This window comes from Macrosteles quadrilineatus, unplaced genomic scaffold (assembly GCF_028750875.1).
Source record: "Macrosteles quadrilineatus isolate MER2022 unplaced genomic scaffold, UCM_ALF_1.0 Scaffold_6__1_contigs__length_79288215, whole genome shotgun sequence".
Classification (NCBI taxonomy): Eukaryota; Metazoa; Arthropoda; class Insecta; order Hemiptera; family Cicadellidae; genus Macrosteles; species Macrosteles quadrilineatus.
In genome coordinates this window covers 74,578,399-74,591,454 of record NW_026542599.1, presented here as the reverse complement: position 1 = coordinate 74,591,454, position 13,056 = coordinate 74,578,399, and the positions used below count along the sequence as shown (strand labels likewise).

The 13,056-nt window shown below is 33.5% G+C and overlaps 1 protein-coding gene across 4 annotated transcripts in view; it reads left to right on the top strand.

The window, feature by feature from the left end:
• LOC128996363 (protein grainyhead) overlaps positions 1-10,854 on the top strand; it is a 156,738-nt gene extending 145,884 nt beyond the window's left edge. For 2 of the 4 annotated variants that reach the window (XM_054421644.1, XM_054421647.1), the window contains 6 exons: positions 3,738-3,929; positions 4,559-4,611; positions 5,158-5,277; positions 5,648-5,780; positions 6,984-7,048; positions 7,886-10,854. In XM_054421644.1, coding sequence (XP_054277619.1) covers positions 3,738-3,929; positions 4,559-4,611; positions 5,158-5,277; positions 5,648-5,780; positions 6,984-7,048; positions 7,886-8,027 — 705 coding nt within the window. In that variant the 3' untranslated portion in view covers positions 8,028-10,854. The remainder of the gene's footprint in view (positions 1-3,737; positions 3,930-4,558; positions 4,612-5,157; positions 5,278-5,647; positions 5,781-6,983; positions 7,049-7,885) is intronic. The other 2 variants (XM_054421645.1, XM_054421646.1) reach the window with 2 other exon arrangements.
• The last annotated feature ends 2,202 nt before the right edge of the window (positions 10,855-13,056 follow it).

The window sequence follows — 13,056 nt, the reverse complement described above, 5'->3', positions numbered from 1 at the left end:
TAGAATTTTCTTTTGTGATTTCTCATTGAATCTGCGATATTCAATGGTTTAGAGTTCTTCAGATATTTCTTATACTATAACAACCCTTCATTTCAACTTTGTTTTGTTTTCTACTTAAGACAGTGTTGTTTCTCACAATAATGTATTTCTCTTTCTAATCGTAAGGAGAGAATCTTATTTTATTTTAAGCCATGGTAGTTTGGTTAAAAACCAGTAAGATGAGATGAAATAAGAGCCTAAGTTCGTATACATTCTGACACGACACGCATAACGTTGTAAACGAACGTTATTTGGATTTTTCAATGGACTATTCCGACTATTTACAATTAAATGGTTACTTCGTGTTATTTCACAGACACCACTCGTCTAATTTACGAAAAATCCGTGGTATTTTCCCATACCTCTACGTCAAATTCAAAAAGAAATTATTCCATACCGAATTGAATGTTGATTTACATCGCAGAAGAGACATGGAAATTCAAACGCACACAATTCGTCCCGACGTCCCTTAGATTACGTGTCAACCATAAGTTTACAAAGTTAAACTACCCCAGTCCTCAATTATTGCGGAACACCCACGGCAACAAAGTCAGCAAAATATCGCGTATGAATATATATGCGTGACCAACGCTCGACCGGGCGACTATACTCTATGGAGATGCAGGTGGTCTGTCGGTCTGTCACATGTTTTATGCATGTGCCGCCGAAACAGCGCTGGGCGGGGTCTCATTCCAGCCTCGCTATTGGTCCATTTAACTATCCTACAATTATACAAGCAGTGTCCCCGACTTGAGTTATTCGCTTTTTGCTTTCCCTTGTTATTACTGCCCGTATATTCGCCGGCGAATTTAAATAAATTAATAAAATATCGGGACTTAAATTCGGCTGTGTCTTAATTTGCAACCGATTGGAAAACTCGGGATGTTTGAGTGGGACTCGAAAACACATTTGGTGATTATTTATTAGAAAATTTTTAATTGCGTTTTAGGTTTCAATTTCTATATTAGTCCTATCATCATGTATTCTATACACTGCCAATACTGCCATCCAACAATAGTGATGCCGTAGAATAGTAATTACTCGTTGCACATCTACCAAAGCGCACAAAAACTCATAAATCTTCACAATCTCGGGGTTATAATAATTGTTGGTGGAGGGGCGTTCTCGAAGTGAACGACGTTCGCATATTGAAGAGCTGTGTTTTACCGTTGATTGCTTTCTCTGGCAAATAAAGATATCTCGGTTTTCCACAACAACAAAATTTGATTCTCTTTAGCTCAACAATATATTTTTCATTACTGTCAACAGTTGAAATGTGTTAACAACACTTTTGATGGTTTCTCTACTTTTTCAATTCACAACGTAAACTCTCGTGTTTGCTCTCAGTTTTCAATCTCGACGAGGACGCAGATCCAAGATGGCCGCCGAGATGGACGTATCACTAGTTATTATCAATTATATGGCGATCCCCACCAGACTCCCGCCTCGCATTAGTGCTGTTATTAAAATTAAATTACAATGTTTAATTCATCGGCGTGGCGTAATATAGCTGCCAATCGGAAATCTCGCGTTCGGCCTGGCTGGATCTTTGGGTACAGATAGCCGGGTTGGATTAGCTGCTGATGAAAATAACATCAGTAGACTATGTGTAGGTGTAGAGAGAATGGCATTTCGGGAACTATTAGGGAATTCGTCTACGATGTTATATAAGTTTTAAGGCAGAAACAATTTTTGTTATTTATTCTATAACCGAAAATGTTAACACGGTAATGATTTTATTATGTTGATTAGGTTTACATTTTTATTTTGTACTCACGGAACTCTAAGTATTCAATACAATGTTTCGATTACCGAGAAGCTATTGACAATCGATCGCATCATTCCGGAAGAACGAGATTTCATGTCGCGTCGCGGTCTAAAGACAATAATAAAATATCCCTAACCTCTATGACCCGAAAGGTCAAACGACAGACTTTCCAGCGTGCTGATGACGTCACTGTGGCAAGGGGCAATGGTCATCACCGTCGATAAATGAGCATTGAATACGTTCGTTACTCTATGGAGACTGAATACTCTATGGTAGTTGCTGTAAGTACACCCTTATTGTACGTTTCCTATTAAATTCTTTCGTTGGCCATATGCGAGAACTATTTAGAATTTTCTACCGCTTATGTCAACATGTCAAGAAGACTAAAGACATTCCATACCAAAAATTTAAACGTATTTCCGTGATAACTTCGTTTCAAAACTTTTCATAAAAGTTATTATCCAACAGATTCCGTACTGAAGGCGAATTCCTATAGAATTCAAGCAAACTGCAAATGTACCCCCGGAGTCCCGGACATCTAGCAGGAACTTTGCCGACACGGTTATTCTGAAGCGGAGACTACACGCTCGTGAGGTCCGATTGTTTACGTTTTGGCGGGAAATTGGCCGTAAAATCGCGCGTTTACACGCCGCCGCTCGCCACGCTGTCTGGCGGAGCTACACAGCGTGACTCATCAACATTGTGTCCGGAGGGAAATGTAAACACGACATTCTTAAGTCCGTGGAATGGGATTGCGAGATTATTTAACAAATATAAATATTGCTAAATTGATAGCGATGTAAAAAAAATTTATAGTTTCAGAAAACATTATGGATACGATTTATTTCGGTGGTTAAAACTATCTCTTTTGATATACTATTGCTCAACTAACCTACATAGTTTGAGTTAATTGTCGCGAGTAATCCAGTAGACTGGAGCCTAGTGATTAACACGACCGCCATAACGACTATAATTCAATCTAGAAATCGAAAACCTCTTGAAATCTTCGAAACGAGGATAAAGACATAAATCTAGCAAATTGCCGTCGAGAGTGCACTTAACTATACCACTGCTGCCAAAACAGGTGATAATAATAGGTCTGGAGTATAATAATTGCAACAGGTGGCAACATTGATAACAGCTGACCTTGGGTCAGGGCGCGGCTTATCACGGCTTCCGGTCCGGGCTTTCTCCCGCCATTACGGCACTTTCCCGCCTCATTGGCGCGCCGCCGCGATTTCTCGCCCGCCATAATTGACTGGTGGTAAACACATAAAGTAATTAATCTTTATTGCTTATGGACTTTTATAGCGAAATTTTATGAGCTTGCCCTTTATTTGGGTTTATTGTCGGAAAAAAGGGTGATCAAGATGTGATGTGATTGCTTATTGTGATGCCAAATGGACAGTAGACCTTAGTTTGTACATTCGTAACACACGTAGCCTACATTAAAAAATCGGTGTAATGGGAGTACTTGAATTTTTCAAATGTAGATACTTAAATGTCAAATACAATACTAAAATATTATTGCACACATTCATACAATAATAATTCCATTGTTTGGGATTTTAATTGTCGTTATGTCAGATAAAATTCTGAATTCTCTGTTATTTTACGACCCTCTTTTTAGTGACAAATAACAACAACAAAATTAACCTAAATCACTATTACGTTTAGACAACACACTTTAGCAGCATGAAAACCACTACAAAAACACTTGAACTGGAATTAATTAATAAGTCAACTTAATTCTAGTGTCGATGCTTTTACACTCGAATTGAGATTTTAGTTGCTTGTATTAAGTTTTAAGGGATTTTATATGTTGTGACTTTTCTTGTGTCGACTTAAGACTAGTTTCGGTGTTTTGAGACAGTTTCGGAGCTGTGAGACTTGCGGTCCACATGTGTTTTAATGTCTTTTTCTGTCTCAGGGTGCCGAAAGAAAGACGCGAGACGAGGAGAGACGAGCTGCCAAGCGCAAGATGACGGCGACCGGCCGCAAGAAGATGGACGAACTTTACCATCCTGCCTGCGATCGTTCGGAGTTCTACCACATGGCGGATCTGGTAAAGCCTCCAGTGCTGTTCTCACCCGCCGAGGACATTGACAAGGCGGGAGACCAGGTGTGCCAACCTTTCTTTATTTTAATATGTACTAATTTTACCTGCATTTCCCCTTTGAGAAAAAGTTTTAAAATGACATTATTTGGCCATACCAGTTTGTATTTTGTCTATTTGGTAAATTACTTAAGGTTTTTTTTTAGGTATATAATTAAGAAAATTTAGCGTCTTATATACAGCCTTAGTAACAGATTGTTTCTCCCAGATATTGTTTTTCTACAGATATTCTAAGCGGCAAAATATTTTTTAAACATGTTGAGAAAATATCTTTTAAACCTAGAATTCCAAACTAATGTTTTGTGACTATAATTTCCATTTTAATATTAACATGAGAGTTCTATACACAATTTTAAACAAATTTTCTCTCAAGTATCCCACATTCTTGTAGCAAATTATTTAAATTTGAACAAACCTTTGATTTGATCTTGTGGATTAAAGTCTCTTAATTTGTTGGATATTTATATTGAGTATTCGTATTCAAACACTAAAATCTTCATCGTAGGCTGATTTAGAAATGAAATACACAAATGATACGTTACAACTGCCTAATATTCAAATTATTAATAAGTGTACATGAAAATATATCAGCAAATCAGTTATTGTCAGTATTTTAATTTTATTCATGTTTTCAGTTAACGTCAATGGAGCTGCAGGGATTTTATGGACATGAAACAGACACTTCCAGGTAAGATTATATAAATATATTTGGTATTTCATCAATCTATATGCAGTAATAACTTCTCGATTGGACGGCTGTAACATTAATAGACATGTCAGTCATATGTTAAGCCAGTGCCAAGAAATCAGTTTAAAATCTTATAAGTTGAGCAGGTTTGAAACATCACAAAAACTAAGTTTAGTCAGATAGCCATGAAAAGTGGAATATAAAAAATAAATTATACCACATGCCACATTGAAAATATATAACGCAAATAAATTTAATCTACATTTAAAAAGTCAATAATTTTTATAATCAAGTAGATGATGTGTAAAAATAACAAAATATAGACCTGAAAGGGGTGCAGGTTCACACTTATTTTTTCTAGCTTCTCTACAATAAAATAATGATTTACAAACCTATAATCCTGAAAAAATTATTTTTTTAAACTGTGGCATTTTAATGTAAAACTGATTTCAGGTTCAGAAAATTCCGCCACAGTATATTTTCTACCTTTGGCACTTTGTCCGATGTTTTTCCCAGTTATTTATGCATGTTTTACAAATGTTGCAGCTTGTCTAATGGGGAATCTGGATCTCTGAAGCACACAAGCCCCTTCTTACTACACTCTGGGAGCAAAGGCCCCGCTACCCCCACCCTCAAGTTTCACAACCATTTCCCCCCTGAGCTAAGGTGAGCCAACTTTACAGAAGAAAATATTGAGGTTTTTATGTAGGCCTACTAGTATGACCAATGTATTGAATTTATTTCACTCATGGGCCAAGGTGCTGTGGTAGTTAAATTAAAATATATTTAAACAAAAGATATAAACAAATATATTCTGTAAAAATCACACTGATGCATTAACTTACCTAACATGTCCTAACCAACCCTAACCTCAACTAACCTAACCTATCCTAAACTTACCTAACCTATCCTAACCTAAGCATTTCCAACCTAAACCTAACCTAGCCTACCCTCACCTAACCTAACTGTACCTAACTTAATCGTATAACCTAACCCTAACCTATAATATTTTAACAAACATCATTATCTGCCGCAGCCCGCCCCTCAAGAGGCCTAAGATGATTCCGCCACTGAATGAAAGAGTGATGCTTTACGTCAGACAAGACTCGGAAGACGTCTACACGCCGCTGCATGTGGCGCCCCCCACCACAAGTGGACTGCTCAATGCTGTAAGTCTCATAGCAGATAAACAACGTCATGTATCATGTAACATTTAAGATTTATTTGTAAATACATTTTGGAACTAAACTAAACGTTTGATACAGGACCATACTTAGGACTTCTTCTCTAGTTTTGTTATTCTCATGTCATGTCTATGTATAAACGATAAACACAATACTTTCTAAAAAGAGCAACTTCGGTAGTCTTTAGTAATCAATGCATAAATTCATCCGCAAAAGTAGTCCATATTACATGATTCCTACCTTAATTGACATCTGAAAATATTTAAATACTGAAATAGGACAACAATAACTAATCATTTCACATCTTAGACAGATAATATGTATTATGTATGATTAGTTTCATAGATTGAAAATTCATAGATTGAAAATCTTAACAAGTTAATTTCTCAAGGTCTACTGCAACTTACTGTATTGAAAATTCCCACGAATTTTAATGGCAAATGAATAATGTACTTTTTTGACACTGTCTTTATGTTTAGTATCTAATTTATCCACTATTCTCTTACCAAAGTTTGAGTTTTGAGCCTGAAGTGTTCACCTATTTTTATTTTATTCAATAAAATTAAAATATAAAAACTAAATCACTCATCAGCTGTATGATGTATTCTAGCATAGTCAAAGATTCTAGTAACTACAGAAAAATTCTAAGTTGTATCATATTTCTTCTCATGATTAAAACAGTTGAAAAGTTGCTATAATTTGTATGCACATCTTTTTGTATGGTTAAGATTTTATACTTTAAGGTCTAAGGTCTTTAAGGTCTCTTATTATGCATCGGGCGGACTTTGGACGCTGAGGTTTGAGTTAAAAACCTCATTAACAAAGTTCCACGTAGTTCGCCCGATGCACTGCATGCCCAGTAACATTCAAGGTGCTGTTGACACAGTCAATGATGTTATATACCGATAGTTTTTTAACCCGGTTTTGGCGCTGGCCGTGGTGTGTTTGTTGTAGTTTCGCTTTTCCGCTGCTTCGGTTGCCGGTAAGTCCACGAGCTTGCGCTTTCCTGCATGATCTACTAACATTCCGCATGTAATAAATCATATTCAAAATTTGAAAACTCCTTTACCTTCGCGTTACAAGAAAAAACAATTGCAAAAACCGGAATAAAATATTTAAAAAGCTATCGGTACTCGTAATTTCACTGTTGGCAAAAGAAGTATTAATTTTGTCTTCCTTATTTTCCAGATTGAGAATAAGTACAAAATTTCTACTTCGAGCATAAATAACTTGTTTCGAAAAAACAAAAAAGGGTAAGTCAGTTTTTTTATACCAATAATATTCCACCCTTGTTCTTCTATTCTTTTTTCAACTTTTCTAACTAGCTCTTTCATTTTTTATCTCGCAATTTCTTTTCTTCATTGTTCGTTTATTTTAAGTTTAATTTACTCCGGACTGTTGAGAGATTGTTAAATGTGAGGGATTGCCAAAAAATATAATTTTGCTTTTGGTGTAACCAATACAAATATGGTTAGGAAGTATGTAAAATTGCTTCATATTAATCGATGGAGGTTTTTAAAGGTTGAGAAATCGGGTTTAATGAATATTTAACAATCCATCATAGAATTACATTTTTACTAATCAAACCCAGTGAATAAGGAGGTTGCATGATCATTTAGAACTGGTTCAGGTCAAATCATTATAACAAGGGCAGATCATTAGACTAACATCACATTGTATCAATTGATACAGTTTTGGGAAAAATTTATCTGAAATGGTGTTTACCCAGTAAGGAGGAGCTGTTTTGTAATCTAGTGTTTTCATCAATATTCACCTTTGATGCAAATCTACTAAAACTCACTTTTGCTGTTCTATATTTTAGAGAACATTCGTTCTACTTGTGATGGGTATTTGTTCCGCTAAGTAATTCTTTCTGTTAATTCCTAGATCTGAAAGTGTAAAGTAAACAATTAAGAAAATAATGCCAGGTTATCTTTACCAAAAGGACCATTCTCGTAAATTAATCACACTATACAAAAAAAAAATATTTTCAACCTTATCTAGAAGGGTGAGGGATAGCTTATTCTCTTTTTCAAAACTCTCTTTTATTGCTTTGCTACTCTGGACTAAATTAATTTTGTTGGTTTCAGGATTATGGCCAAAATTGACGATGAGATGCTCAAGTATTACTGCAACGAAGACATCTTTTTGTTGGAAGTCGCCCACTCTAGGTCGGACGAAGGCGAGGAAGGGCTCCTGGACATTGTGTTGGTTGAACTGATGGACCATTAGCAGCCACCGCACATCGTGTTGGCAGCGCTGCAGCCAGAATCAAGTCTTTCGTCGTTTCACCACAGTGTACATAGTTGACAAACTGTTGTTATATATTGAATATTATTATCGATAGTGTTATGTATATTTGTTGTGTTGTTATATGTTGCCACATTCTGCGGTGTGATATTAAGATTCTTGCCATGTTGTCAGTGCAAATATAGTTCTAATTCGAGTCTTGCCGTCGGATCACGGATCCGATAGAATGATTTAGTCATTACGCTCGATAAGAGTAGGCATTTCAAGGTTTGTACTTAGGTTAAAAATGATCTCAATCAAAATAAATACGCCATAAAGCGAGGAATCGATCAAAATATCCAGTAGGGTAGGGAGGAATGTATGCTCAATGATTTTCTTGCTCTCTTAACTTCTCTCTATTTTTTTGTTACTGTAAAAGTTGTGCCTTAAGTGCCTGGTTGCCAGTATTAGAACTTCTATACCATTTTGGCTGAAGAATACTCGAAATTCTGTATCATAGTGTATATATTAAGAATTGTTTTTATCGTCCAACATTTACGTTTATCATGTTTATGTTTTGTTTATTTTAAAAGTAGTTTTTATTAAGATTTTTGAGCGATGGCTGAGTTTTTGATGTACCTGAATGTCCAATCCCTCTACAGCGCCTCGGCCATAAGATGAGCCTCGTGTAGGCTCATCTTACGTCTGTCGCCCTGTAGACAGGATAAAAAAAAACAATTTAACGTGCCTAAATATACTCGAGCCTAGGTATTTAGTGTGTGCTGATTTTTACTTTGTGTCAATTGTAAAGTATGAGTTAGTCTATTTATTTACAAAGATTTTATTTAGTAGTTTACGGGAACCAGATTATATTCCCTCGAGTGTTTTAGCCATAAGTTATGTTTTTATGTTAAGTTATAAGTTTATAATTTTACAGATTTTGTAACTTGTAATAATAATAGTCATACGTAGATGTATTTATGTGGAAGAAATTTGCATACTAACAAACACCTGGGCAGGATTACTAGGCATGAGGCCGTAACTTTCCAAAAAGAAAAACATTCAGTTTTTTATATCAAATCTTTTTTAATTACTACAAAGCTAAAATGATACTTGGATTATCGATGTGGTTCTTTATTAGAGTAGAAGTGGATTCTATTTTTAAATTATATACTATGCATTTTGATGAAGGAATTTGATTTTTTTGCTCAACATAAATAAATTTGCACAACAAGACAAATTATGTGCAACTAAAACTGTAAAGTGACTGTAGGTTACATCTTATGGATCTATTAATAATGTTAAAATATTGCTGTAAAAATATAATTTGAATGCAAAAGTAAGTTTTTAAAAACTTTTCAATTTTTTATACAAGTCAAATCATTGCTTATAAAAGTTACAATGTGTAATTATATAAATTTTAAATTAATCTTTGTTCAACAAAAAGATATCAAACTCACAATGCCAGAGATCTCAAAAATATTGTTTTATTGTTAATAAGATCTTGTAAATAATTAAATGAGAATCAAAAACATTTTATCACTTATTGCCATATTTTTGTAGATATGTTTAGCTTAGAGAATGTACAGTAGAGTTTATATTTAGTCATTGGATATTTTTACTGAATTGCCAGGTATCATACTGAAAAATATACTTCTTTGAAAAAAATAATTCCTTCATTTACTTGTTGAGAGAATAAACTAGAGAACGTGCCTTATTTTATACAATTTGCTTTTCTTTTCCTACCGTAACTGAATTTGTATATCAATATCCAAAAAAGATTCTTCTTATTTACTGATGAACCAATTATCAAATTTTAGAAATTTTTAACACAACTGAGAAAAATATCTGTAAGTTATAATTTGTGTTAAACGATGTTACCTAAACTTGTTTAAACCTTTTTTAGAGTTAATAATCAAAAATGTATATTAATTAATGAGTATTTTAACATTTTGTTTTCTCAATTTAAGTATTGAATATTTATATTAAGATTTATTTTTACTGTGTGATCAGTTTTTCTATTCAACATTATTTGGTTGGCAGGAGTCTATGTTTTGAGTCATAAAACTTTCATTGATAACACAACATTCTATAACCTATTGTTAAAGAGGTGTAACAAATGTTTGGTTTTTTAAACAGATTAATTTACATTAAAAACATCCCTTACTACAAGTAATACATTTTATAAAAACCAAAAACCAAAATTTAAAGTATTCAAAGTACCTATTTGCATTTTACAATTTATCAAAGGTTTCATTATTTTCTACGTTTAAAAATGTCCTGCCAGCTTTCTATACTAGCAATCAAATAACAAACAAAAGTATTATTAAGTTTGTTTTTCTCAGTCATAAATTTCATTTGTGAATTCAAATTATTCTGTTTGAATAAATCCTGTACTTATTTTGGAAGCAAATTTGAAAAATTATAACTGAACACATGCAGAATTAATATTGGTTTTTAATCTCTAAGAATAAATAAGATATGTGATTGTTTTCTATTTGAATCAAATGAATTGACCAAAATATTTGAGTACCTTTTGTAAGTTTACCAAATGTGTCAATGGTTGTATTGCTTGATGTTCACTTTGCTCAACATTTGCCATTGTATTGCAATTTCTGTACACATGTAAAAAGTGCCATTTTCATGAGAAAAGATAAATTTTCTCATTCATGCTCACTTTGTGAAAGAACAATGTTTATTTTCAAGTTGAAGAACAAATCGACCGCAGTAGTGCCCGGCAGTGCCCAATATGTTTGCTTTTTATATGTCCAAGATGTAATGATTTATCCGTTAATGTAAATAACATACATAAATACATTTATTTCATATATTTAATGCTTTTCTTTCTTAACCACCTACTGTAAGGAGTATTCGAATGAATGGGTATAGATAAAGGTAATAATTATAATGCAATTTGAAAAGCTAGCTGGTCTAGCGATAGAGCGTGGGGCTTCGGTCCCTAGTTCAAATCTTTCAATTCACCAATTAGTTTTAGGTATGTGGTAATGGTAGTGCTGCAAATTTATGAGCACTTTAAATGGTTGAGGATATGTATAGACCCACTTTCACACATGTCTTGAACGTTACTTTTCGCTACACTACAAAGACTAATTATTTTCTTAATAGAAACAGACATTGGATATTTCTTCATTACAATAAGGAACATGACAAAACCATGACAAAACTCAAGCATTTTTAGTAGGTTATGCCTCCAATTCAAAGTTAATATTAACTTTGGTTGTTGAAAATTTGAAACCGTTGACAAAACAATAACAAATCTTTGTTTGTTTACTTTGGAAAAATCCAAAGAAGATGGTAAACATTACTTTCGCATATTAAACATTCGTTTGCCGTAGTAAACAATGTAATGGTGCATTTTCGCAGGTGATAAACATGTAACGAAAACCGGTTATTTCACAGTAGCATAGCGAAAGAATTGTTTACAACAAGCATTTTGAGAAAAATATCACATTAAAACAATCTATCTCCAAGATATAATTTGCAATATAATTTTTAGATGTATAAAGGTAATGCAATACATATACCTGATAAAAACAAATTTCTTTTAAGGATCTGTCAGCCTGTCAAGTAACATGGCTTTTGTCAGTTTTCAAAGGGAAACAAAATATTAATATGACAAGTGATTTACAAAGACTGTTTCGCAATTCTCTTTGACTGCCATGTCAAATACTTGTGGAACTTTTTGGCCCATTATTATTATTTTCTTTTAGTGATAACATAAAATTGTGTTAGCAATGAATTTTTACTGTATCAGTTGGAAAATATTGTTTGGTTTTTATTGTGTTGCCATTTATGAAATCAAAGAATTTATTTTCAAACCAATAACACCAGTTGATGTGAATTTGTTTTTAAATGCTAAAAATCTTACGAGCTGCACAATGTTCACTTGTAAAAGAAGCATTGATGGTAAGCCAATAAAATTATCTTAAAAAATAGGTAAACAATACAAATAATATGTCTTGATCATTCTTACTGTTCAATTTAATTCTTAGTTTGATCATTAATTTACAGTGAATTTTATAGCTACCACCGCAGACAAATTTTACTATGTAATTACAAAATATTATTCAAAATCAGTAAACAAACAATAACCTTAAAATTAATCTACAATAACTTAAAATGGGATTTAATAAAAAAAGAACAGCTGCAAAGTTCTTTGAGGCTGTTAGTGAGTTTCTTGTAAATTACCATCTTAATTTCAAGTTAAAATATTTTAACAGTACGGCTTGGTATGGTATCAGTTTTAATTCCATCACTGTTCTTAAAAAAACTCCATATAACTCAGCTCTTTAAAACGACAAATTTACTTTTCAAAACGTACAATACTAATATGAATATCAAAGATTTAAAAGTACCCTGTATTTTTTAGATACAGAAAATTATAGTCTTGCTTGTTGCTTAGCCATTCTTATATTATAACTAAAGGGAGTGAGCTGGTCTAGTGGTGGAACGCCGAACTCCTGTGAGTGAAAATTTTGTCAAATACCACCTCAATCAAATTTTTTTTTCTTTTTTCTCCCCTAGGACGCTAGGCACGAGCCTGGGATTGTTTTTCACATCACTTCAGACTAGACCTAGGGGTTGAGGCATTATCGCTTAGATAAAATCCAATCCATTGGTGATTTGGCGGGATTTGAACCCAGGACCTCTTAGACCAGAGTCCCGCGCTCTGACCACTAGACCTAAATCAATTATTTGATTTTATCTAAGTGATAACGCTGTGAAGTTATCTCAAAACCCGTTATCTCAAAACCCATACTAGAACCTAGGAGGAATTAAAAACAATACAAAATTCATATAACCAAAGCTACTTCTGGATGCTATAGTTAGTAAGAATACGTAAACTAGGTTGAAATAGTTCATATTTGAGTAGTAAAAGTTTAAAGAATCCTCCCAACAGAAAAGTACAAACACAGATTAAACTAACTAAATTAACTATTGCTTTATCCTCTATTATTATAACATAAGATTATAGTATGTTTTACAATAATGATAAATGATAAGATGATAA